The 27,888-nt window shown below is 42.3% G+C and overlaps 1 protein-coding gene across 3 annotated transcripts in view; it reads right to left on the minus strand.

Moving 5' to 3' along the window:
• pbx1a (pre-B-cell leukemia homeobox 1a) overlaps positions 1-27,888 on the minus strand; it is an 88,589-nt gene that overhangs the window by 27,537 nt on the left and 33,164 nt on the right. For all 3 annotated transcript variants that reach the window (XM_086272432.1, XM_086272431.1, XM_086272430.1), the window contains 2 exons: positions 22,996-23,801; positions 22,112-22,185 (listed from right to left, as the gene is read on the minus strand). In XM_086272432.1, coding sequence (XP_086128558.1) covers positions 22,112-22,185; positions 22,996-23,180 — 259 coding nt within the window. In that variant the 5' untranslated portion in view covers positions 23,181-23,801. The remainder of the gene's footprint in view (positions 1-22,111; positions 22,186-22,995; positions 23,802-27,888) is intronic.

Below are 27,888 nucleotides of genomic sequence, written 5' to 3' on the forward strand. Positions count from 1 at the left end.
CAAAAGAAACAATTTGGGGCTGTTATTCTGAAAGCACAAAGGACTTTAAAAAAATCACAAAGCAGTTTTCAGAAGCAGAACTGAAATCATGACAAACTCAGACATGTGAAAGGCAGCGCGATGACAATATAGTCTGAGAACAAAAGACTGGACTAATCAGCCTGCAGATTTAAAAAAAGAAAGAAAGAAAGTTTCCAACAATAGCAGCTCTGACGTCTGGAAAAGGAAAGACGAACCGAAAAAATCGGTACGGCTCAATTAAATAAAACCTTGAAAGAAGAAGGGAAGTAAAAATTCAGGAGAGGAAATATTATTTATCCTCCACGTTGAGCGTGCGGTGATAGATGATCAGTCGAAATATCAAAACAGGCTGGATTAATGGAGCCATTCTGAAATTGTTAAATATCAACATCTCACATAATATTCAGGCTGAGGAGAGCCGAACGTGCATATGAAAGATTTTTGGGTCATGACTGTTTCCCCCAGGTGGAAGAAGAAAAAAAAAAGAAAAAACAGCCAGTATGGTTTTTCTGTGAATATTTGGGGGTGGGAGGGAGGTGGAGGTGGGGAGGAGAGGAGAGGAGAGGGGAGGGGGTGCTGCCAGATTAGGCTACAGCCTGTGCCAAGGTTATAAACAGGCTGTTATCAGGCTTCCAAACAGAATAATCCTCCCTGTATCAGCGCCCAAACATATGGGGCCACACAAAGCAGCAGCAGCCCCTGACAGACACCCCCTTTTAATTACATAGAGGAGGGGGGCAGGACCTTTCTTCCAGTGCCTTTCCCTTCTCCGCTTTACTTTCTCTCCGTCTGGCTGTCTTGGAAATATATTTATTCTCAGATGTAAGATTGCATTTGTCATAAAAAAAAGAGCCTACAAATGAACATTAGAGAGTTTAAATTGCCTCAACGTTTTAGGTATTTTAGATCAGACAGCTGGTAGATTAATCTATTAGATGACTGTAACAAACAGTGATAATTCATTTTTTTTGTAATTGTATACTATCTTTGGGATTTCAGCTGTTTTTTGGGCAAAAAAACCAAACAAAACATAAGAACATATGCAAACACACCTCAACAGTGAGTTCCTGGTTCAGTTCCTGTCTGTCTGGGCCATTTGCTGCATATGTCTTGTCTCTCTGCAAAGTATCAATCAACCAAATGCTCATCAACAATGAAGTGATCTTAGAAATGTATTTAAACATGTCATTTTATGCTTTTTTCACTTTTCATCCTTTGTCCATATTGTATAGCTGAAAAGATTAAAATGACTAGCAGACATTAGTAATGTGATGATTGCACCTTGGGTGATTGATCAAAGCAGCTATGATGGAGACTTTTAACTACTGTGTAAAATTTAATTCTTAAAATCGAGAAAATATTTTGAAGGTAAAATAACAGCTTGTTGCAGTAGTTTAGATATTAGAATAAAAATAAAGCTATCAATTCAAAAACATGCAAAAAAAATTGTGTTTCTGTTTCAGTCAGCGCTTAGCAGTTTGGAAGGGGGGGGGGGGGGGGGGGTTCCTCCCATCTGAAAGAGATAAATTCCTCATTCTTTTATATACTGCCTACAGATTTTAAAGTCTTGTTCAATAAAGTTTAAATGTCACAGAGGTGTAATAATGGGGATCATATAAAAGCTGGGCTTGGAAAAGCTATGCAAAAATGATGGCGTCCCGTTCAGCTCGTGCAATAAACTTTTATTTGGCTGAATCGGCCAATAAAAGTGAGCTTTGAAGGTTGTCAATGGGGAATAATTGGTCCATTTTACAGGAGCGATCATATTTCTTTGAGGCTTCTTTTTTTTCCTCATAATGTGCGAATGAGTCTCGACACGAGGAGAATCTTCTCGTTAGGAATGTGACTTATCCACCAACCTTCAGCCAGCACAGAAGGGCATATAAACAGCGACACAAAAAAAAAAACATCTGGAAAACCGATGCAGGGCAGGTAAATGACACCATCTGCAGCTCTGGTCGCCTGCGCTGCAAGCCCTCCTCTTTTGTGAGATTTCACCATGAATGATGGAGATACACAATAACGGTGCACGCTTTTGGCAGCAGCAGAGCCCATTTCACACACCCCCAGACAGAGGGAAGAGTGTAGACCTTAATGACGTCCAATCTTCTCTGTCACGCCGGGCTGGAGGCTCACCGGGGCAAAAATCGACCGACAGTTCCAAGTGCTGTTAACCGGTTTTGAGAACTTCTCGCTGATTCACAAAGCACACCTTTATTTCAAACGCGGCTGTATGTCATCGCTTTCTTTTCCCACAATTAAAGTCGGGCGATCACAGTCACACTACATATGCAGACACATTCACAAATATTCAGCGGCACAGCTTGAAATGCTGGCTCTTATAAAATAAGATGCTCAGTCTGGAGGCAGTTTCGCTTGTTTCAACATACCTGGTGAGACATAAATGTCAACCACTGTAAACAAACACAGTCCAAAGAGGATGACTCGCTCAAAGAAAACAGAAGGGGTTACCTTCATTTGCCACAGACAATCATTCTGAGATCTGAAGGCCTTTTTTTGTCTATGAGCCTTTCAGACCATCTCTGTCTGAAGTCTTTTCTCTTTCTCTTTTGACTGTGACTTTAGCTTTTTAACAACAAAAACATGTGTTGCGGCTCGTAACAAATAAAATCAGCGGCTTCCTCTTTTGATATTTTCAAGCGGCTCCTTGAACAAATAACTCTTATGAACCCAAAGGTTTTTTCAATCCTGCTTTCTCCTAATAACTGAATGACATTCGGTAAAGTAATACTCATTTAAGCGAAGGAGAAAAAGAGTTTTGTTTTTGTCATCAGGTCTGGGCTAGCTCGCCGATTCGATTTCACAGCTGCAGAAGCATTTGGTAAGAAAATATCTGAGTGCAGCTGTAAGCCAAAGTGTCAGCGTCTATCCATCCTGGTAGAAAAGGCCCAAAATAATAATCAAACACTCGAGCCTCTTCGGAGCAACGCTGCCAGTGCCACACAAAAGCAGACAGACAAATACAATGAGTATCTCCACACCCCTGCTCTGACAGGAGGCGCTGGCAGAGTCGGGGTAAACGGACTGCGCTGTGCGGCACAGCAACCCCTAATGATCTCCCCTCTGTTTCAGCGGACTGAGAAAAGCCATTACCTCCCGCCACATTACCCTGCCATCCCTCACATGGTGGATGGCTCCTCTCTCCCATGAGCACCTTGCTCCAGTCATGGCTGGCAGTGCTCACCTCCTTACCGCCTCCTCCTCAACCCCGTCGCCCCCCTCCTCCTCCCACTGAAACCCCCAGCTCTATACATCACATTTAACACTTTGACACTAACAGTCTATAATGTTTCTATTCTACAAAATCACTCTGCCAACTCCAGGATAGCAGAGCAGAGTCTGAGGAAAATAAATACCACTCTCAGCCGCTGGCAGTAAATTCTAAAGGAAAAGGAAAAGTACAAAAAAAGAGGCTCTTATACACTCGGCCTCTTCACTCGCCATCTAAGAGGTCTTCTGGCCGCAGTGGAAGCGAGGGGGTAATTTCAGTCGATACACATTACAGCTCCCACTGACAGCAACAGCTCGCGCTTTTTTGCATGGAAGATCGTCGGCGTCACACAAAGAAGCCACATAAAACGTGGACGTTCTTCGCGAGCACTTTATCGGCGTATGAAATAAACATCTCGCTGCTTTAATTATTAAAATCAAAAAGTGGCATGAATAAATAAAAAGCAGCCTGAATAAGTGATGCGACAAGACAAAACTCCAGGCATGACCTTTGAAAGTGTCTCAATGTGTCAGCAGACCAAAATAGAGGGAGGTGCTTTAAGGAGGAGGTTTAAAGAAAAAAAAAGAAGGAAGCAAGGAAGGGAAGAAGGAAAGGGAACAACTGGGGGGGGGGGGGGGAACACCAGCCATAAATGAAAGACGTCAGAAGAGATTAGTCTACTCAAAAACAGAGGAGAAACAATAAACATAGAAGGCACCCACACCTCATTGCATTACAATTTGTTTCTTTTGTCTCTCTCTTTAATATAAGTGTTTACTTGGGCAAAATCCAATCATTTCATTCTCTCCGAGCGTATTTCATGTATATAAACAAACATTTGCTCGACCTCACTGGAGTATTAGCTTTAATGTATCGTCAGCAAGCCTGGCTTTGAGAGGGCATTAATTTCAATTCGCCGATTTAAACACTCCAGTTTGTCGCAATCCTTCATCGCAGTACGCCACCAAGTCAACACACACAATGGGCCTATTTTTCAATCTAATGGCGGGGGCTTACTTGCCATTAGTTGGGGGGGAGAGGAAAAAAAAACTGCTTTTGCCTTTTGAACAAGCCACTCAAAATGTAACCCTGCATTTCAAAATGAATTTGAATAATTAATTGCAAGTTAAAACAGCCCACGAACCCCAAGAAACGGGCTGGGGGGACGGCAGCTCGGAAATATATTTCTTGCCCCGAGGCCAGGAGATGTCTCATCTTAGAAAGCTGGAAAATCGCGTGTTTGAGGATAGAGTGTGTAATCTCCAGTGAATCTAATGAAACAAAGTAAAAGATAACGCCACATTTCATCACATTGGAGACAGAGAGCTTCCTCTGGCTTGCCCTTGAGGTGGCAGGAATCCATAATCTGAGGAAATCAGTCTTTTTATGTAGTTGAGGTATCACGAGCCCCTATTTGACCTGACTCTCGCGACAATTGATTTATGAGCGGATCGGATACTTGAATCAAAAGTCTACACCTCTCCCCCTCTCTCTCGCTCAAATGATTTATTTTGAAGACAAGGCTTTCTGGAGAAAATATTACAAAACCAACCACCGTCACAAGTCATTTCGGATGGCACGCGGCCCGTCGACGAGACAACGGGTCTTAACCAAAAATGTGCACTCGATGATAATAAAGCACATCTGCCATCAAAGCAACACAATCTCACACATGTCAATAACACACATTTACAGAATCTGCCTCTTCTCCCGCCGTCCTTGGCCCATTCCTTTGCAGCGAGCTTGTCTTTATTATTTAATTAAGCCACTACGGCCATTACATTAATAATTGAGTGTGAGAGGAGACCCAGGGCAGCCGCAGGCTCTGGCGCATTGGGCTTCCTGGTGAGGAGTGTATTAAAAATGTGTGTGTTTATGTCCCCGGGGCGTCTGTCCTGGCTGCATAAAATTGAATTGGTTATATCTAATATATCATCCCCTAAGGGTGACTGGGTGGGTGAGGAAGAGCAGGGAGAGCTGGGGATGGTCGCATCCTGCCAGCAGGGAACGAGTCTTAGAGATTCAGAGAGAGAAAGAGGGAGAGAGAGAGAGATGCATGAGGCTGTGACGTTAATGTCCCTCAGAATCAAATCGATGGCTGTCCGAATCCTCAATGAGCATGGCCTTAAGCTACGAAGCACAAGACAAGCCCAGAACCAGATTAAACCCACTCGTTACCGCAGTCTTTGTTCACTTCTGGTGTCTGGTGATGCATTCAGTGCATCAGTGAGAATGGGTGGAGGATTTCTTATGAAAACGGATTACAACCGGATACCAAATACATGCGAGAGATAGAAAGACAGAGAGAGGAGAAGAAAAAAAAAGCTTATGGCATTCATATGGATACTAAGAGGATGAATGTTGGTGACAATGTAAGTGTCTGAATGTAAAGGCAGGAGAAACATCACTCATGATCCCTTCCTTTCACAGACTGAGGGGCTGACTGCAAATGCACTCTCCCTCTCTGTCTTTCTCCACCTCTCCTCTTATCTGCTTTTCCCACCATCCCCCCGCTCCCACCTCCACATCCAACGAGCTCCTGCGCCTTTATCCAACTCCTGCACCTTTAAGGCCTCCAGACTCCAGAGGAATGAGCATTTTAACACCACCATTAAGGTCAGGGCCTAAATTATTGATCTGCCACCTCTATCAGCATAACGGTCACGTAGCCAGTATCACAATCTAACCCTCGGCCAGCTCGCTGCAGCTACCTCAATTAGAGAGAGATTCTCATTACAAAGAGAGACGGCGAAAGTGAGAGAGAGCGAGAGAGAGAGGGAGAGGAGAAATAAAAAGAGAGAGAAAGAGGTCCACGTCGGATGATGAAAAAAGGGGACAGAGAGCATTCTTTACACCCACCCTCCGCCTCCTCCTCCTCCTCCTGCCCCCAGTCCACCTCCTCCTTCCCCTTGAAGTCTCCCATCATCTCCCCAGACAAGACCCAAAGATGACAGGTCTTATCCTCACCAAAATGCGGGCGATAAGGCAGCTGTAAAAGAATAATAAAAGAATAATGCATGGAGGATGAAAGAGGAAGGCAGACAGGGAGTGAGGCGGAGAGAGAAAGAGAGAGAGAGGCAGGCCAGGGAGGGGGCAGCAACATAAATAAAGATGCGGCACTGTAGGGCTGGATCTCCTAATGAATTCGGAAGGTCCTGGATCAATAACATCAGCACGCTGACGACACATCACAAATGCCAAAGGAGCCGTCCGCTTCAAGCGGCGCCTGAAGAAAAACAGACGTTTACTGCGTGCCTCTTCTTCTTCGCAAAAATGACCGAGAGCGTCGGAAATCGTTGAAAACCTCTCTTTTAAAAACGAGCCGAAGTCGTGAAGTGTGTGTTTGTGCGCGATACTGCTGCAAGGAGCATCAGGAAGCAGGAAGCAGCTTTGATGCTTGGTAATGGGGATGATTTCCACCTAGGAGATGCGGTTGATAGTGGCCGTGCTATCAGTGCCATTAGTAATGCTGATGACAGATGGTTTCTTTGTCTCTATTCAGATTTATTTTCACAGCTGTCAGAGGAAAGAAGAAACACACTGAGTACATCATTACCCAGAGCAAATAGCCTGAAATGAAACAATCCCTGATATGACGGTCAAAATGTCTGCTGATCTGTGAGGGGGGGGGGAATAAAAACTGGAGTATATGTTAGAAAGTGTTATAGCAAAGAGTCTCTTAAAAATGGATCAAAGCAGAAGTTGAGGTCGGTCTCGAAAACGTGCCCTCTCTCCCCATTCGCTCATACACAATCATGGCCTAATGGCATCCATTAACATAATTGCCAACATAACTAGTGTTCCGTGTCTGAGAGCCGTTCCCCAACTATACGGGGGAAAAAAATACAGATACAGAAAGATGAGAGGAGATGAAATTGAGCCAAACTGGGACCATCCCCAAAAACATATTGTGGGTGTTCAAGCTGGAATCGCCTCCTCCTCACCCGCTTTTCAAAGCTACAGCGCTTTGTGGAGACCCCCTGGGAAGACTCTGGCATCTCAAGGAATGTGATGCCAGTATGTGTGTGTGTGTGTGTGTTAGAGAAAATTTTTTGTATGCAGCACAGATAGCGGGTGAAAGAGCAGAGAGCTTCCTTCACATGTTGGTAGCTGCCTCTGCGTTCAAAGATTGGGCCCCGACGCACCAAACACAACCTGCCAGGCGAAATGAAATTCCCATTATTTTTAATTAATCCCTAATTAAAATATATTACTCCACAGATTCCACAAATCTCTCTTAATATGCAAATGTGGCCAATTCAAGGATATTTACATGTCATTAATTAAGGCAAGCACATTCTCTTAGTCTAATGAGCTGTGGCCCGGGTCTGCCAAGGAAAACTAAACACTGGGCTCAGGAGTGAGTAAGCACAGCCACGGGGGGATGCCGAGTCTCTGTTGAGTCAGGACTATCAAACACTAATGCCGGGGTGAAGTAGACAACAGCTCTGCTTGGGCTCACAGGAAAAAAATCCACCCTGAAACAGTCTGACATCATTAAAAACTGCTACCGGTGACGGAGCTTACATCTGTGTGCTTTTCTTTTTTAACAGCTGGCGTGTGATCTTCTCAATCCTGAGCATAACTGGCCAAACGCAGCAGCTGTAACATCAAACTGATGCACTTCAGCAGAGCTCTTTGGTTGCTATATGCTACAACTTCATGTACTTACATCTGCTGAAAGTACGGCTTAAACAAATAACAGCCTTTCAGCGCCGGTGAACAATCTTATGTTACTCTTTGATTTTGTTTCAGCTCCTTACCGAGGCCCCCTTTTTTACGACTACGTCAAAGTCTGAATTTTATCACCATGACGTAGTTTTTCAGGGATTTTTTTTTTTTTTTTTTTTGCATTTTTTGGAAACTTTAAGATCTTGAACTAAATTTAAAGGTGTGAGTTGGAACAGTGTTCGGATGCATAGCAAAGAGAATATTAAATTACTACTCTGAGATACAACCCCATTCCAACACTGGGAATGCCCCACAACACAGGACAGTATACGTGTTTACCACTGTGGACTATGTGAACTGGCATTGTCTTGATGATATAAGCAACACCTTCCCTGCTCCAAACCCATATTTAGGTAAGTCAGTATTAATAATGCCTTCACCATCTGCACTAATGCACTTGTGCTATCATCACCATGGATGTTCACTTTTGAACTGTGGTGCTTATGTAAAATTCAAACTGAACGCTAATTAAAAAAATTACATTAAAATGGCTCAATTTCAACATTTGAGATGTTGTATTTACAGGTCACAAATAATATTAGACAATCACTGAATTCTTTCTTTAAATGGCAACCTGTCTGCAGCGTACTGCCTCTCTCCCAGTGACATCCGAGACAGGCTGCAGCCCACCCATCCCCCCTTCCCACGCCTCTGAATTGGATAAGCAGGAAAGGAAATGGATGGATAGATGGATGGATTGCTGGCACATCTACTGTATGTCACTCGAGTTTTGAAACCATGCTCTTGCTGCACTGCATGTCAGCAATTTGACACCTTCACTGTTTACTCTGTATTCAGGAATTTAGAAACTGAAGTATTTACACCACAAATACTGTGTAACACATGTCCTTCAAGTTTTGCCATGAAAAACTGCCATGAAGCAATCTGAGATGTTTAGGGAAAAAAATGGAAAAATATTCACAAGTCACTGAAATATGCAACAAGGACACGCTTCTTCATTACAGGCCTCATAAAAAAATGAAATCACCTGCACCTTGACCAGAAACAGCACTGAAATTACACTAATGCTAATGATCCCGTAACATATTCAAATGCTTGAAGGGCAGACCTTATCCAATCATCAAACATCATAAACGTTTATACAAAAATAATAAATGATAACACGCATACACAAATGAGAGGACACTTGAGAAGCAAATATCAATTAACAATAATAATTACTGCAACTGGATAACAAACTCACATTCTGGAAAGACCTTTTATTGCTCATGTAAATACCTCCAACCCCTAAACACTCACCACCCTGCAAACACATGGCCCCCTTTTTTGTGCTACTGTGACGTCAAAGCCAATTGTCCATTAGTAGTTTAAAGTCAGCCCTCAGGGACCTCCTAACAGCATCGAAGCCCCAATCAACAAGTCACTGGTGTGATGTATTTATAAAGTAAATATCCAAGCTTATTGGATTCTTCCTTTGACCACCTCTTCATCAGGTCATTTTGCCGAATGTAGTTGTTTTCGACTTTTTAAACACTTGCCTGCTTTTACAAAATCGTAATTTCATACTTTTGTGTTATTTTACTTATTTTACTTTAACTGCACACCAGTGCATGAGGAGCATCAATCCCAACACCAGCTTCTTAATAATTAAAGAGAATATGTGTAGTGTATCCAACCATTTCCCCAGTTGTTACATGGATACTTTTCATGAATATCATGTTGTATGAGGTGATTTGAAGGAGAGTGAGGAAATGAGCTGGGGTAAGATGTACCTTGCTCATCTCCTTGTTCTCCCCTTTTCCAGCTGCTCTAATTTGACACCTTGAGCAGGGGGAGGGTGGGGGCGATGACGATGGGGCGGTGGGCAGGGTTAACTAGGTGGGGGAGTGCAAAGACATAGCGGAATTCATTAAGAATAGCAACCTGTCTCTCCCTTCAACCTCCCTCTGACGGTAATGATATCCGAGGTTAGCAGAGAGCACACCAGCCAGAAGATGGGAGGAGAAACAAAGACAGAAAGAGGGAGAAACCGAGAGAGTGGGGAGCTCCGGAAAATTAGAAAGACCTCAAATACATCTATTTCCAGTGGAACAAGTTCATGGTTCAGCTCGTACATCGGGCACTTGCACTGAACCATCTCACTGAGGACCCTGTTTGCCTGGTTGCTTCTGAGTGTATTTCTGCATCCTGTTAACATTCACATGAAATGAAAGAGGTTTCAAAAACTGTTATTTTGCCTCTGACAGTCCTAATGCACTATGATGACATACCAACAACCAACTGCAGACCTTCGAAAAACCCATTTACGCCACACTTTGTAGGTTGGATGGAGTGCAATCAGACCTTTTCAACATTGTGATTACCACGTACTGGCACAGTAATCTGTGGCTGAGGAATTGGCTGGCTAATGGCAGTTTCACATCAGCCATCTATAGGGACCTTGCAGACAGGTAAAGTGGTAGTTGCAAGATATTGAAATGGCCAGTGCCACCTGGGATGAAAGGCCTTTAAAAAAAGCATTAAGAACTTATTTTTTCCCCCCACTAGAAGCAGAGGCACTGAGTGTAAGTCGAGCAGCTTTATCTCTGCAGTGACTTAAAACATCAAACACCTCGCTTTCCCTCACAGCCACCGAAGCTGCAGCTTGATTTTAGAGCTGGAGGGGGAAATGATTGAGGGGTGAGAGGGGGAAAAAAGTTTCAAAGCTGAGCTGAAATCCTCGCTGAAACAGTGTCCCGAGACCTTTCAAACACTCATTTCCATTTATCTAGCAGCGACATTTTTCATGACGTACTCTCTGGCAAACTATCTGACTCATAAATCCAATTCAAGCCTATTACTGGAGAACTTTTAAAGCTATCCTTCATTAATGTTAATGGGGTTTTTTAGTGGAGGCCAGTGGTGGTTAGGACTACATGGCTGCTTTCCCAAGCTTGTTTAACAGGCTCCAGACAGAGATGGATGCTTCTTGCAGTCCGATAGGCTCTCAAAACCATCTATCACCCAGAGGACCCACCCACAGAGCTGGCGTTCCATAACAAAGGGCAGGCAGGAGAGCTCCTGATTGACAGCTTTATGCGTGTGGTGGCTAGTCAGACAGCAACGAGGAGACACGGTATCTGTTTGTGGCCTTGGCGCTGGCCCCCCTTTCTGAAAATGAGTTGTGAAGAACAGAACAAAATAATGAGTGAGCAGGGGAATCGATCAATATGCCGACACGCGAGATAAATGAGAGAATCAAACACACGCACACACACAGAAAAAAACCCCATCCCTAATGCTGCTGAGTAGGTACAAAACTAATCAGGCAAATGAAGCTGCCTGAGCAACATAAACTGTGAATGGAGAGCAGTGTTAAGGCATAAACAGTTATTATCACAAAGATCATTACCCTTACACCTCCAGACTCACTAATTACCATGGTAAACAGCCATACTCTAAAAATGTATGGCTGGAGCATGCAGTAAAACCCGCTGCAACATGTAAATGCAGGTACGAGTCACAAATAAAGGGCTAACGCGCTGCTCAAAAACACTAAAATCTATAATAACATATATTTTAAACAACGTTAAAAAAAAGGGCCAAGTGATTTGCTTCTGTCACAGCTGCAATCATTTTACGAGAGGCCACAGTAGCTCTCAGGGTGTATATATTCTCGAAAGGCAGACCAAAAAAAAGGAAGGGGGTGGGGTGTTTCAGAAGAGACACACTAAATTTGGACAGTAAGTAGTATCACCCCGTCTGCGCGGTACACCGCACATTCGCAACGCCCCATTTAACCGCACACGGCGCTTCCCTCTACTGCCTTCATTTGCATACTTCAGAGGGGCCCTGACGGATGAAGACGGATGGGGCAAAATCAGCCTCACTGAAACAACTGTTTTATCAAGGTTAAACTATCCAAGAAGCTCTTAACCCCCACGCCTTTATCACACTACAGCTCTCCCAATATCAATCTATCAATATGATCTTATCGGGAGGGAGGTGGGAGAAGACGCTCTTCATAAACTCAAGTAATAGGAACATAAAGGAATTTTATGTGTTTAGGGGAGGAGACTGCTAAACATGGTGCTGAAGGACATCAATAAAATCCAATAAAACAGGCTGCAAGGTGGTGGCAGCAAAGCCAAATAAAAAATATTAGAAGAAGAGCTGCTCCCCTGAAGGCGTGAGAGGCATGCGCGGAGTCACGGGGTCGTCGCTTCATATCTTGTGAACGACTCGTGAAAGCATCGGCGAGAAAGCACTAAAATCCTCCTTTTACAACATGGCGTGGGCGAACCTGCACATACTGTCATGCGGTCTGCCTCAGGGAAGTCTGAAAATAAATTATCCATGTACGCTCACTCACTGAAACTTATTCAATGAAGTGGTAATAAATGCATGTCTAATATTACTTGTCTTTGTGTCACGTGACCTAGTTTAACGTAAAAACGAGAGGTCTTGTTAGGTTAAACTAACACAGTTTGCCTTCCTGTAACAGCAGAGGCCATGCCTGTGTGTATGTGTGCACATAGAAAGTGAGGGATTTCGAAAGGGTAGTCCATAAACCTAGACATGAAAATAAGAGTAATTAATAATGCACACAATGGGAAGATTCCTATAATTCTTCAAATGAAGTCAAGCTGACTACACCCAGAGAGTGACATCAGAGCATCTACCCCTAACCTTCAGGCCTACCCGTACCTATAAGGTAACTTAAGTGGTAATTAGACTTATACTGGAGGTTTTTGCTAGCTTTTACTGCCTGTGACGTTTATTCACACAGATATGTGAAAACACAGATGTGCAAGTTAATTTATCATGTCATTCTTTTTATCTTCATAGAGAGACAGCAACAAACGGCTGTTCACGAACACCAAACAAATGAATAATAAATACATACAGGTATTTTTCTTTTTGTAAGCTACACTTTTTATTGTATGAGATGCACAGTTTCAGTGTTTGATGAACACTTATTTACACATATTCGTAACAACAGCGTGCACATGTAAAGTACCCACAGTATCAAAAATGTACACGTAATGTAATGTTCCTGTAATTTCTTTCAAAATTTTTATTTAGCTTTTATTTAAACAGGTATTCCCATTGAGACTCGTTACAAGAGATACCTGTTTCAGGCAGGTACAATGTACAATTGTACCAGTTAAATGCCATGTCACCTTTCATTTTGAGATCAGCTACTACATATATAATTTGTAAGGATTTGAATGTTTAAAAATGCATTTTAAATGTCTCCCAGAAGTTATACAAATGTCAATAATCCTAGTAACCAAGATTATGATTTTAAATATTTCCTAAATAATGTCGTAAACTGTAAGTATATAGTTTATATCCTTCGTTTTATCCAGAATAATTGCATCTAGGAAGAGTTAGGGAACATACATACACTGTGATCATCAGTGCCAAAATACTAAAACTACTAAAGACCAATAAAAACTACAAAAGACCATTGAAAGCCAGCAAGTCTTCATCTTAAAAGCACCAACAAAGAGCAAACCTTTGATTGTAATTGGAAAGCTTGTCCAGCAATTGTGGGCTGCTGCTCCAACTTAAAGTCAGCCTTACCCACTAACCATGATGGTGGAACAGTTAAAATGCAGTTCTTCTGAGGATATGAGAGACCCAGAAGGAGAGTAGAGACAGGGAAGATTTGAAATGTACCCAGGTGTCAACCTATTCAAATAAAAGGATCTTCAAATCAGTTCTGTATTTAACAGGTAGACGGTGCAGAGAACAGTGCAGGTGTGATTCTTTTCTCTTTTTCTGGTACCAGTTAGGAGTCCTGCACCAGCTGCAGGAATAAGATGTTTATGTTTGTTCCTCCATACTAAGTGCGTGAACACCTGAAACTTTTGTAACAATGCCAAAAACAACCTTGCGGCATGATGGCATCCAGGGTGGCAGTATTGCCAAAACAACACAAAAGCATCACACTGGCAAACTGTCAAACAAAGATTAAAACGATATAAACCTTACACAAGTTATGTTTCGATAGGCTCCAGCACAAGCACTTCTCAGGTGTCACTAGCACAGCGTTCACACCACATTCGGAGCATTAAGACAACTTTTATGGCCCAGAACAGCTGATGCAATTACAAACTGATACAGAAAATAACAAATTGCTAATAGCATAAAAATACCCATAAACCCGCATGAATATACACAAATCATAAGAGCAAACTACCTCCTAACTTTTAATCTTTTGAAGGGTAAAAACTCCGTTAGGAGCGGCTCGGTAATAAATGAACAGAAGTATATAATTTGCTGATTATGCTCAAGTAGAAAAAAGAAAATGACAGCAATTAACATAATTTCAGTAGGAGTTAACTGTCCAGAACTAACATCGCCAAAGGCAAGCTGGCAGACAGAAGGCACAGTGGAAATCCACAGCTTTCACTCTTTGGGTAGGGGATACAGATTTTTTACTGTACAGGGAAGCAGCAAGGAAGCATCACCGCATTATCAATCCTCATGGCTGTTACTGCGAAAATTGGGTACGTATTTAACCAAACAGAAAATGGTTTGGTTAGTTTTCACACTGAAAACATATAATAGCAACGAGGCAACGGATATCTACACAAAACAGATTAAGATAAAACTTTGAGTCAAACCTGCTGACGATTGAGAAAATCGGCGCTGCTTCTAATGTAATTTGAGTTTAACGACATTTTATATGACACGAGTGGCATTAATGTATTTCTTTCTAACAAAAAAAAAAAATCTTTCACTCTAACACCCTTTTTTGAAAAAAATCCTGCATGTTGAGGTTTCCCTTTTTTGCCTGCCTCCTTCAGAAGCCGGCTTAAGGGCCCTTATCTTACTCTCAGAGATGGTATTTACACTGCCAGGTGGCTAGGCCAAGTGCTGACCTGTGCTAACATCCGTGCTCTCGCCCCACTGTGCTAAATGCTACCTGTGGTGTCACATTTGCCAAGGGAAGTGATCCAAAAACTGCAGGAACCCCGCATCTCTATAGGCCCCACGGAATTAGCAGCAACAATCCCCAGAGACAGCCTGCCTGCCTGTTTCTGCCCCTGCAACACACACTGTGACACGCGCGCAGAAATAGTACATACCGTACACCGCACTGAAGATTGCCAGCAAGAGACTGTTTGATTTTGCAGCCACAAAAACAACTCTTTGTGTGGCTAAATTTATCATCGCTCTCCGCCACAGTATTTGTGTCTTTCTCTACAGTTCAATATCTCTTCTCTGCTTTTTTGTGTGTGTGTGCGTGTGTGTGTCTGCATTGTTCTTTGTCTGTGCCTTTCCTTCCAGCGAAGGTGCCGAGGTTACCAAGGCTCATCTGTGGCCCCTTTTGTCTCTCACGGCACAGGCGAGGTTTATTAACATAAATTAGAATAGCTCACCGAGAGAGTACCTTGTCGCTATGCGTTACCCACGGCAACCTCTCCTCCACTCTCAATCCACCTGAGCATGTGCATGTGTGCACGGTTGTGTGCGAGTGTTTGTGTGTGACATAAAGAGAGAGAAAGATAGAGCGAGAGAAAGAGAGCACACACTCCCCTGCATCTAAATGTGAAACTCTGAAATGAGGGAGACACATCCACACCCATCTCTCCCCTGTCCTGATTAAAATAAATGGTGCTATCTGCACTGCATGACTCACTACACCATGGCATTACTATCAGTAATTGAAACATCCAATCACTACTGAGCCATCAGCCTCACTGCTCTCCCCCATCTGACTTTGTGGCACCTGATTGAACGTCACACTGTATGGGAAGTAACACAATATATGCCCAAGAGTTTATCCGAAGAAATGTTGAGGAGAGACACAAGAGTACCGCATCGAATAGCTGTGTGTGGATGTACAGTACATATTTAAATGTGTGTGTGTGTGTGTGTGTGTGTGTGTGTGTGTGTGTGTGTGTGTGTGTGTGTGTGTGTGTGTGTGTGTGTGTGTGTGTGTGTGTGTGTGTGTGTGTGTGTGAACCACTCAGCATCCTAAGCAGATATCTAGTGAGAGTCAGGCAGCCTCATTGATTGGTGTTGATTCCATCTGGGCAGCGAGCAGCGACTGACAGTGGATCTAAGCCGCTGCGAAAGGCAACCATTAATCTTGGTCCTGTTTAAGCAGCATGTATTAATTTGTGTCATTTTTACTAAGTCAGCCAGGGAAGAGTGCTTGCCATTTTATGTTTGACTGTTCATCGAAGTCAGGGGGTCCTTTGTACGACCCCAGCATGCTGCCTACACACCACTTACATTTTAGTGGCAGGGTGCCAGGAAAACACACCTCCATCAAGAAAATCTGAATATGTTATAACTTACATTTTTTGGCACAAGAAAATATATGAAAGGTATTTAAAAAAAAGGCCAAAAAACCCCCCAGTATAATTCAAAGGTAGGAGTGTATGGTTAGAGCCCCATGAACATATCAATAATAAGATCTGCAGGTGTTTCAACACCAACAGTATGAGGATATATGCGTTTGCCAGTCACGCTGCGTGAAGCAATTCCATGAGACTGTGGAAAATCCAATCAAATCCAAACAGCACCAATAACAAAAACAATGGGTGAGGCAATTGCAGTTGCAATAATGTCACCAGAGCTGTTTTGTAGACACTAAAAGCTGCTCTAGAGACAAACATCTGATAAAAAAGAAACTCCACTCTGCCATAGAGCAAATTTCCTCTCTAAAGCAATTTTATATTCGATAAGTGGGAAGGCATTCTTAGCGTAATGGATCTGAATATGATCTCTGTCAGAAAACTAAGAACACAGTCTCGAATAAAAGCCCGGCGTGCAGAATGGTCAGCGCTGCTGCATCAGATAACCAGACTGAAAAGTGCAGGAAACAAACTATAGAAAGAGACGCAATGAATTCATATTTCTCTTGGATAGGTGAGCCGATAGCTCCGTCTTTCTGTCCCTATTGCCCTTTCAGCGAAGGTGAAGCAAACAGACGTGGACGCCAGTTTAACTTGTGACTACGTAAAGAGGACAAAAACAGTGGAAAGGTAAACACACATTATCATTGTTTTTGTGTGCTAAAGAGGGCGAGAGGTCTGTAAAAATAAGGAGTGAAAGCAAACATAGAACAAGCCCAGCAACATACCTATATCTCACACACAGACACACACCCTTCCCATACATCGACACACAGAATATGACCATTCTACAGCCAGATCTGTTATCACGGCTAATTACAACTCCCACCTCACATATACAGGGCTGTAATTAGCCTCTTAAAACATGATTAACATGTCTCAATTAAGCCAGTCAACATTTGCATAATATATTAGCTGTCCTAATTGCAAGTGAGTTTATATCAGAGGACAGGAAACAGCAAAAATACTTGCTGTTGCCCCTGAAGTGAATATGTAGTGAGCATAAATATGAATATAGAGGAAATGCCAGTGAATAAAAGGGAGTCCGGTCTATTTACACATGTCATAACTCACTTCAAAAGCAAAGATAAACTGACAGTCAGCACATCCCCTCTCCGACTATACTTATAAAAATATACTACATGTTTATTATTATTCACTTAGACGAACATTTCTGGTAAGTAGAGGAAGAGTTTTCCGATAAATGCATAAATCAAAGCCAGGCAATATTTTTCTCGGGAAAACTTCGCACACATTTTGAAGTTATTTATTTGAAGTTATTTATGAGAGAACAGGCAGAGTCCTGTTCAGCCTTATTTCCGTGGAAACTAAAACATAGGGGGATAAACTGCTGCTTCGGCACTTCCAAGCCGGGGACAGATATACAGTCTCCCAGCTAGCGCGGGGAAACCAAGGACATAGCCATTAGTTTCAGGACAGCGCCACATTGGAGACTAATGCCTCCATCTGTCACTGGAGATGAGAGGAGGGTAACAAAGAGAGGCAACACTAACCCCTGAACTCATCATGGACAGCCATGTCAATTAAATACTGAAAAACTGCAGGACTGGGAGCCATAGTGACCAGTTTATCCACGGCTGAATTGAGCCCAACCAGTACCTCTCCAAGTGTTTAACGCTAATGTTACAGAAAACGGTAATTTGACATTATCGCCGTGCACCTTTGGGCTTATTTCAGTCAAGCAAAGCAGATCTGACACCACTTATTTGATTAGTAATTAGTGAACAGTCAAAGTCAGGATCCATGATGCTCAATACTGCTATTTACTGCTATACTGATGTTACTGAATATGATCACTTATTCGTTTCACTCATTTATTTAAGCAAAATGCCAACTCTTGTTGGCTTCACCTACTGCATTAAGAAGCTTTGCTGTTTTTCATGGTAAATAATACATATTTTCAACAGCTGATCAAACAAAACAAAACATCTGGATATGCTGCCTTATCCCATCTGGATTTTGCAGTGATGGCATTGGACAAATATGTCATCTATTGGGGACTGACTAAGTCTACTGCTCAGTGTTACACGTTTTTTTTTTTTCCAGTGCTCTGCTTCCTTAATTAAAAGCTTGGTAAACACAAGTTGGTGCGTTTTCCTGCACAGAGATGCTGATGGAGATTCTCATTGGTATGATTACCAAGCTAATGCTAAGTATGCTATCAGTTGCTACTCATCTCACCTGGTCATTTACAGGCTGCAGTGTGTCCTCGTTTTGCTGTTTTGTTTCAATCCATTAGACTGTTTTTTTAAGGTTAAAACAAAAACAATCCCATATAATCTGAATTACACATTGGCAGCCACCAGTTGTTGGGTTGTTAGAGACCATTTGGTCCAGCCGGTATTATTGGTTAAACTATCATATAGTTTCTAAGAACTCTAACTGACAACATATAGAACCAAAAATCAGCTTTTCTACAATGTAAAACATTATTTTCATAATAAAATTAGTAAACTTTAAAGTTTACCTCAAACTGCAGTAAGTTACAGATTTTCTCTTGCTTAATAAACTACTCTGAAAACAAAGTGTTATGCTACCAAAATGAGGTACAAATAATAACCCGACAGTAAGTCGCTGTGCACCCACCTTTACCTGACATATTTTACAAAAGCAGGTGCAACACATTTATATCGCAAGACAAAAATCAAGTCCTTACATCATTTTGTAAAAAGTTTATAAATTCACCAGATAACAGGACTTGAACCCTTTTTTTATTTATTACTCATCCCCAAAGTAACTATCCTTTGCTCATACTGAGGCTCATTAGCTTTAACCACTTTACCTTTGTTAGCTTCTTTAAAATAACCATGTTCAGGGGGGATTTAAGTGTCTGATTAAAGTTTGTTCTCACTAAAGTTTTTCTGATTGTCCCCCCAAAGTGCACACACCACTTTTTGCCTGTGCCACTGTGCCCAAGTTTTACATGCAACGAATCAGGTCTGGACTGAGAACACTGAAAATCTGTGCCTGGCTGCTTGATCTGTGCATCTCTACTATCAAAGAGTACTCTTGAGCCATCAAAACAAAAGCCGCCTTCTTGACACTGAAAGAACAACATTTGCTCAAGAGTTCATGACACCTCCAAAGTGACCAGATCAACACCACTGTGAATATCTAAATTGTGTGTACACGTCCAATTAGCGGCACATGCATGGGGAGGAGGGGGGGTTGAGAGCGGAGGGTGGCACTTAGCGGGATGGACTGATTCAGCAGGTCTCCAGCTTTGATAAGTTCAAGCGGTGTAATGCATTATCCGTCTGATCACATTAGTCATGCAGGAGCTCGCCATCTGACCCGAGCCTGCATGGGAGTAATGTGAGGCTGCTGACAAGAGTGGCCTGACGAAACGGTCGCAGGCCCACAGATAGACAGAGAGTGAGAGAGGGAGAGCGTAGGCCTGAAATCTGACACCCAGAAACACTGACTTGGTGGCTGGCTTCTCTTACTTAGTCAACCTGTACGTGCCAGCTTGTCTCGCCGTAATGGTTCCACACAAACAAAGACGCTCTCCGGTTCTCTTCACAGGATGTGAAGCAAGCACAGGAAAACAAATTCTAAGTGCTCTCAGGAACTGCAGAAACAATGATGATAGTTTAAAAAAAGAAAAAAGTCGAGAGGGGCCAGAAGACGGGCCAAACAACCCCGGTGTCGAAAGGTACGACTGTAAGTCGTAACACAAATCTCTGTCGCTGCTTTTCCATCGGCCAGCGTGTGAACCTGAGCTTGTTTAAGCTTGCTAAATACTCTAAATCTGTGACACAGGAACGACCCCTGCGCAAATAAACAGGGTGTGGGGGTGTGTGAGGTCATCAGTTAAGGCCTGCTATTGGCATGTGCTCCTGCCTTGTTTGCCAGCTGCTTGCCAATGGACACCTCACTGCTCTAATGTCCCATATTGCTGCTGTCAACACTCGCACCACAAAGAAGAGGCGCGTACAAGACACACACACACACAGACACGTGAACATGCAGCACCTATAGATGACGTAAAGAAGAAGGAGAAAAAACACTTCCTCTCTTCAGTTAAAGGTCGAGGAGAAAGCGTTGCTTCAAATCTGCCCTGCTGTACTCATCGCCCCCTGCTCGCTCTTCTTCTCGCAGACACTCTCACTGCAACAGTGTAAAAAGCAGGGAGAAGCTGACTCTTTATAAAGAATATAAAAAAGGCTGACAAATTACAGGCTGTACTCCGCTCGCATACACTGCACTCAGCACATTTGGCTGTAAATGCCATGGTGAAGGTTTGAGTCATTTTCTCTGTCACTGCAGTGAAAGGATTTTCAGTTTCGTCTGCACAAACCTCCTATGGGCGAAGATGAGCCACGGCTCAGCTCTTCAAACGCAGACAGGGAGGACACAGAGAGGCAGCCATTCACTCTTGATTCCCTCACAAATTGCTTGGGTTATTCTTAACTTTTTATACGTCGTTCTGTCGCCATCAAAACAATGTAGCTATTTAGAGCTCGCTGATTTGTGGTTTGGGAGAAATGTTCCCCAGCCACATTTTAAGTAAAAATAACTGATCCGATGCATTAAAAAAAAGAGAGCGAGAGAGAGAAAATGTAATCCACATTGAATTGAATTATGTTCCTTTTCCAAACTTGGTGCTAAGCGGAGGGGAGGGCAATTTGCAGTCTGGGGGGAGCCTCTCTCGTCAGAAGCCCTGTGAAATCCTGGTTGCCAAGAACGGTGGGAAGAGAGGAGAGGCAGGGGGGAAAAGCCAGGAAAAGGTCCAAGTCACTTTGTTCTTCTTTTTGGAAACGAACTCTGGTTGAACCCGGGGAGACGCCAGACAGTTTACAAAGAGCCAGGCATTACTCTCTCACTTTTCCAAGCCTTGCAATTTAGAAGCAGGGCCCCAGCCTGCTATAGCTTCTTCCTCATGGGCTTCACGTTTTAAATGTGACGAAAATCAAGTGTCTACACGTTCTCCCTTCATTTTCTTTTTCTTTTTTTTTTTTGGAGGGGGGGGGGGGGGGGGGGCTGTGCCAAACTCTGACTCATAAGAGTGAAGCTTCAGTGAACAACAGTTCATGTTAAATTAATGAAAACGGCATTGCCTCCATACAGCACAAGTCCCGTGTTTATTCTCAGCTGTCTGCATGGCTGCGACGCGACAACCGAGCAGCCAAAGTGACAAGGCTCTCTCAATAATCTCAGACAGCTTCAAAGTTGTGTTCACAGATAAGGTTATATTGGATCTTTTGTTTTATTTCCTCCCCTTCAAAAGCAGCGCTCTGCCACATCCCTCAGAGAATAGTCACAGGCTTTCATCATGTGAGGAGCTCTCCTTTTAATCTGCTGTTAAGAGAGTAATAATTCACACATTCTTTTTCATGACTTTGACCCAGGCTGCGAACATAAACAGAAAATCCCCCTGACCTGTCTCTGCATGCAAAACAGCTCACTTCAGCAAACACCATCAAACTCGGCCAAGGAAAACAGAGAAGAGAGGAGCGAGAAAGAAAGAAAGAAAGAAAGAAAGAAAGAAAGAAAGAAAGAAAGAAAGAAAGAAAGAAAGAAAGAAAGAAAGAAAGAAAGAAAGACAGACGGTCCCAAAGAGGCCCAAATGTCCAATGACAGCGAGCTATCCAGTGTCAGTGAGGTTTGTGAAAGAAAACATGATGTAAATACATATTTACTGGTTTGGGAGAGTCAAGTCTAGATAACCGTGACCTCTGCTTTTCTTTAAAAATGCTTCAACGATCAAAAGAAGACACCAAAAAAAGAGAGAAAAGAAAACAAGTGATGCTGACACACAAGGAACTGGCCATAAAAGTGACCTTACCTGTTTTCTCCTTTATTTCACATAAGACGTTGAAGAGAGCCGGTTTCATTCTGTGGCAGTTGAGTGCATGTTTTCTAAAAAAACAAACAAAAAAACAAAAACAAAGGAGGGATGGGGGGGACAGGACACCACTTTCCAAATCAGTATTCAAACAAGTGGCAACACAACTGAACTTGCTGAAATCCCCGAAAGGTTACATTTTCCCAACATATCTCAGCGGATTGCACTTCAAAGCATGCAAATATATAAAACTTACAGGAGCCAAAGCATGGGAAAAAATATATTTGTTAAAAAAAATCAATCCATACTTTGTGGGTATAATTCTTTTGAAAATAATTTAAATGCACAATGCATGACTTCAAATCTTTGGAAAACACAGATTTATCCTATGCAGCATCCAATAAAATTCACTCAGGTACTACAACTTGCCTCAAATGTTTGCTATATGTATATTTTATTGCTAGTGCAGGCTATAGAAAGGGATCTGCAACATGTTATTACAGCATAGGATTACAATGTAAGCTCCTTTGTAACAAGGCAGAAGACTCTCACTTTGACTGAGGTGCCTCAGTGCTCCACAGCTAAAACACACCCCCGTGTCAATCTCATATAGCCACGCAATCATTTATAGTTTCGATATATTACCTTAAAAAAATGACAGAAAAGTTTTTGCAAAGAATTTACCACGAATCGTGACAAGTTTTTAGGGTCTTTCTTTCGCTTTCGCGCAGTCACGGCACTTCGGTGGGCGTAATTGCTTTCATTTAGAGGCAGTCTTGATCCGAACCACAATGTTATGATCTCCCCCCCCCCCCCCCACCCCCTCTCCATCCCAAATATTTCCATTTTCACGTGAATAAATAAAGTGTTTTGTGAAGCCTCACCTCGCCTGTGCTTCGTCTAAGCTTTGGTCTGTGATGGTCATTATTTGCTGTAATATATCTCCGATGTCCTGCTTTCTTCCCTCTCCGTCCGTCCCTGCCGTGCCATCCTGCATATGCTGCGCCAGGCCGGGGTGTCCGGCCATGCCTACCCCGTGGGAGTGCATCAGCCGAGGCTGCTCGTCCATCCTTGACCACGGTCCCTGCTGCCTCCACTCCAACTTTTAAAATTTTAATATCAAAGAGGGGAAGAGAGGAAAAAAGAAAGAAGAGAAAATATCCTCGGAAATTCCTCTGGATTCCTCGGTGTCTCTCTCCCAGCCCACTCCTCCTTTTTCCTTGGTAAGCTTTTCTGGATTTGGGAGGAGGGAGACTGACAAACCCTCTCTCTCGCTTTCTCTCGGTCTCTCTCCCAGCTGGTTTAGGTGAAATCTGATCTGAATCGCTGCTTTAGGCTTTGGCCACTCCTGCACCGCTACTGTAGGGAAGGAAAAAAAAACAGGATTGAACATTAAAGGCTCCTAATGTGATTAAAAGTGGAGAGCGTTGTGCTCCTCTTATGAAACCTCCGATATACTCAAGAGCTTGATGCGCCAAAACGCGCTAAAGACTCAACTTGCCTTTGAAGGTTTTGGATACAAAGTACCACCAACTGTTATTGTTTCGCTTATGTCTGGTAACTGACTCATAATCAGAGTGTGGATGAAAAGCCTCCGCCCCTCGAGCCACGATTGGAGAAGAAGAAGCGCGCAAGTCCCACCTCGGTCCTCTCCGAAAACGTCAATCATCTTCCTCGGGAAGGTGGGACACTGTAATAAACATAAAGAGATGTGACCGGACCGGGTGGCAATACAGTGATGGATCGAGGGTGCATATGTAGCCTAATAAATAATTGTGAGTGGCAGTGGAGCTCTGACCCAACAGGACAGCATGGTGGTGCTCGGAAAAGACACTCTGTCATCCGGACTATATATTTTCCTGCTGAATATTTACACCCGTGTAATCAGTCAAAGGAACAATAAATCAAGATGAATTTATTAGAGCATAGAGCAGTTTGTGGAAAGCGTTTTACAAGTCTTGAGTTGGAATATTGGACCACAAGAGTCGTAACAGAAAGCGGTCTAACTAGCAGCCTTCCTCCTTTGGAATCCAACACAACAGCCTACTTGTGAGAGCAATAAGAGCTAATGCTATTTAATAATATAATATATAATAAAGATTACTCCAACCATCAGTTACCCAGTAACAGAAAATAAATCTCATAAAATATCTGGATAATTGATTAAAAAGAAATGTGATCATTTTTCCTATCAGTTTACAGCTGTTGGGGAGTAATGCTGCTGGCCAAAATAATTATTTTTTATAATCTAAAACCGCCTCAGTTTATTGAGATGGACTTTTAGGCTTTTGCTATGTAGGCAGTTCAGTATTTCTCACCCTTTCCTGTGTTGGTCAGTGGTATCCTTCATTCCTACTGGTAGCTGCTTCACCCACCTGCTGTTATGACTAGTTTAACTTGGTACCTGCGCACTTCATATTGCTAAAGGTTATTTTGTTAGTCCAGAACGTAGGCTGCTACCGAATGAACTAGCCCAGCTTTCTGTCATTGGATTTCCATTTTAAATCCAATTAAAAATTGCATTAATTAAAAATAAAGCCCTGCATGGGGAGCTCCCTGCTGAGTCGTTATTCCAGCAGTTGAAGTCTCTTATCATCTGATCAGGGTCCATCTGTGTTGCACACACAGTCCAGAGGATGTAGCATCCAAACAGCCCGTCAGGACACTGAATCTGTAGTTTGTTTTAAACAGCTGCCAAAAACTCAGTTTAATACCTTAGCTTTCTCAAAACCTCAAAAGTTCACACAAAATGTGTGCATGTCGGTCGTGTATCAACAAATGCCCTTATATCTGACCGTGTTTGTACGTTGGGTGTTTGGATGTGTCTTCATCCAAACACCTTGTGTTTTGAAAAATGCGAGGGCTTGTTGAATAAAATGTCAAAATTGTGGAATAAAATGTTTTACACGTGGGAAAAAATACAAATATGTAGTCTAATACTTACACAAATACACTGAGAGCTGAAAACCTATAATTTTACTCCTATTTATTTATTTACTGTTTACAACCACAACTCAGCCACTCAAACGTGCCCCCTCAAGTCACAAATTCACAAATTTGCACACTTTGACTTTTGCAGCACTTCTTGTGGTAAATGTGTTGCAAAACTATTACTATTATTTTGCCTGTCATCTTTATGAGTTACTAAACTTAACTGACATTCCTGGTCTCAGGTGGAAAATTACTGATAGTTTGTTATTTATTATTATTTTTATTTAGCAATTAAAGAAGAGGGCTTAAAAAAATCACTATGAAGTTGACACAGCAAATGAAACTATCAATATAAATTTTTTTTGTACCTTTCTTTAAATGTGTTTATTTTTCTTCCAGCTCAACTTTGCCATTTGAAGCCTGTGTGGATAGATTCACCTTTGAAGTGAGCCTCAAGTGGTCATTTGGTGAACTGCGCTTTTTTTGGCACCAACGCATTGGCTTCATTTTGTTTTTAGCGGCATCACACACGAAACCTCGCAAACTTTAAGACGAATACCTGCTGCTGAGAGAACTTTGGCTCTTTGCAAGGCTACTGCATAGATAGCATGCTAACACTAAAGTAGTCAAGAACCGAGAGGGATTTTAAAGCTGAGTGTATGCCGACCCCAGCCCCGCAGCCAGAGCCTGAACTTCGACAGGTAACAAAAGCAGTCATGTTTGTAGCCTCCATTTCTATCCGAGCATGCTTCTAAAGTAGAATCAACTTGGCTTTTTCATCTTTGTCTTGTGTTGTCAGCTTTGTGTTCATACCTAAATGAGACATTATTTCAGGTCATTTTACGGAGTGACGAGAAAGTAATGCAATGAGTAGTGTAACAAATTACTGTGGTGAGTAATGTAATGTGTAATACATACTTTTCTTGAGTAACAAGCTCAACATTGGGAGCCGGTACAGTAGGAATGAAGACGAGCAGATGCAATTAAAAAAGGGCACTGTATCTGCTTTGTCGTATTTACTTTTTGACTGTGACAGCTATTTTCTGACATGTCATAGACCCAATGATTCATCAAGAAATGAATCAGATGATTAATACATCATCAAAATAATTTAGTTGCTGCCTTGCAATAGTATTTCTCCCATTAACGCCTGAAAAATCGAAATTGTAACGTGGATAAACTGCAGTTCTGTGCCTCGGAGTGTGGTCTGTTCTTCTTCTTTTTTTTTACTGGCCGGACAGAAATCGATCAGTCAGTTTTCTCATTACGTGCTGAATAGGGAGGTAGAGTAGTAATTGTCACAAGGGGCAGGGTGAGGTTGAGGGTAGTGGTGGTGATAATGTCTGACACTCAGGAGCTGCAAAGACTGCACAGCACAGCCTTGAAATGGAAGTCTCCAGTCCAGCAGCCATTCGGCTTTATTTTATTCCCTATTTAACTGTGTCATAACGTTGGAGGGGGCCTCATATTTATCTTGTAAATCTTCTGAAGGGAGATGGTGGTTCAGCTGCAATCGTGCATGCTTTAAAGTGAGAGAAAAAAAAACATTTAGGAGTCAAGACAATTAATTTTCTTTTCCTTATATTTTTTACTCCATCATTCAGCTAATATAAAACCGCAGTGTCAGGTTGGTTCTTCAAATCCCAATCTGTGTCAACCCCCCACTCATCAGTCTCCTAAGTTCTGATTTACAAATCAAGGCAGCATTGATTAGCGTGAAATATGATCGAAAGAGCTCATTCTGTTCACTCTAAATTCAAATTTATTCCACTGTAAGCCAATAGACAAAAATGACCTTACTGCTCGGATGCCGTTAGGAAAGTAAACTCTGAATAGAATAAATAAGACCTCATTTGTGGCTCTGATTGCTGTATTGAGATAAAGCAGCATTTTCAGCCTTAATGAAAGAGAAGAAGAAGGGGGAAAAAAATCGTCTGACACTGCATATTTTCCCTCCATTAAAACCAAATGTGTTGTTGCAGCATTAATATTCTCATAAAAAGTAGAGTTTGATTATAATTGCAGATGAATTTTGATGTAAAAATGTTCTTATAAACAGTCGATGTTTTCTGCAGAAGTTGCAGAGTTGTTTTTTGGAGACTAAAAATGCTAAGGAGTTTGATATTCCCAACAGAAATGTAAACTAGTTGAATTTGTTGGCGAAGCTGCTCTGATGAATGGAAGAAGACAGATCGTACCAAAGATTATAATGCATCCGGGACTGGAACTTAACTACGGCATGAACTATAAATAAAAATAAACAGTGGCGTAACATTTTAGAAACTCCCGTTACCTCTTGAAGCGTCCAAAACCCCCCACAAAACTTTATGCACTTTAAAAGCCTGATAATGTGTAATAAACCATGTATAACATGGGTAATTTAGTGGATTACACACTTCCAGATATATTCGCCTGGTTTACCAAACCAGGTGAACCAAATCACAATATTTCGAGCTTCATAACAAACCGATGCTGACTCCACAGCACATATTCTCTTATCTGGACCAGGGTCAAACAGCTCCTCCTGGAGAGAGAGCTGCGGGTCAGGGCAGGGTAAGTTATGTATGAGGTAGGAACACAGCGCGGGAAAGCAGCAACTGCATGGCACAGGAAGTAACCTTGATGAAAAATTCAGTTGTTTGCTGCTCCTGGCGTCCCTCAGGCATGAATAAAGTGAGGCCCAGACAGAGAGAAAAGACCTGGGCTCAGCTTGAAACTACTCACCGACCCACTGCTGAGGAGCACACACACACACTCGGCTAGCATTAGGAGATGGGCACGAATTAAACTTTAATCACGCCTCAAATAGATTAAGCGACAGGAGCCGAGTCAGCATTTCCAAGCCC

Source organism: Aulonocara sp. 'chitande type north' Nkhata Bay, linkage group LG18 (genome assembly GCF_057382095.1).
Source record: "Aulonocara sp. 'chitande type north' Nkhata Bay isolate Kocher_YH1m ecotype deep benthic linkage group LG18, A_spYH_male_GT1.1, whole genome shotgun sequence".
Lineage (NCBI taxonomy): Eukaryota > Metazoa > Chordata > Actinopteri > Cichliformes > Cichlidae > Aulonocara > Aulonocara sp. 'chitande type north' Nkhata Bay.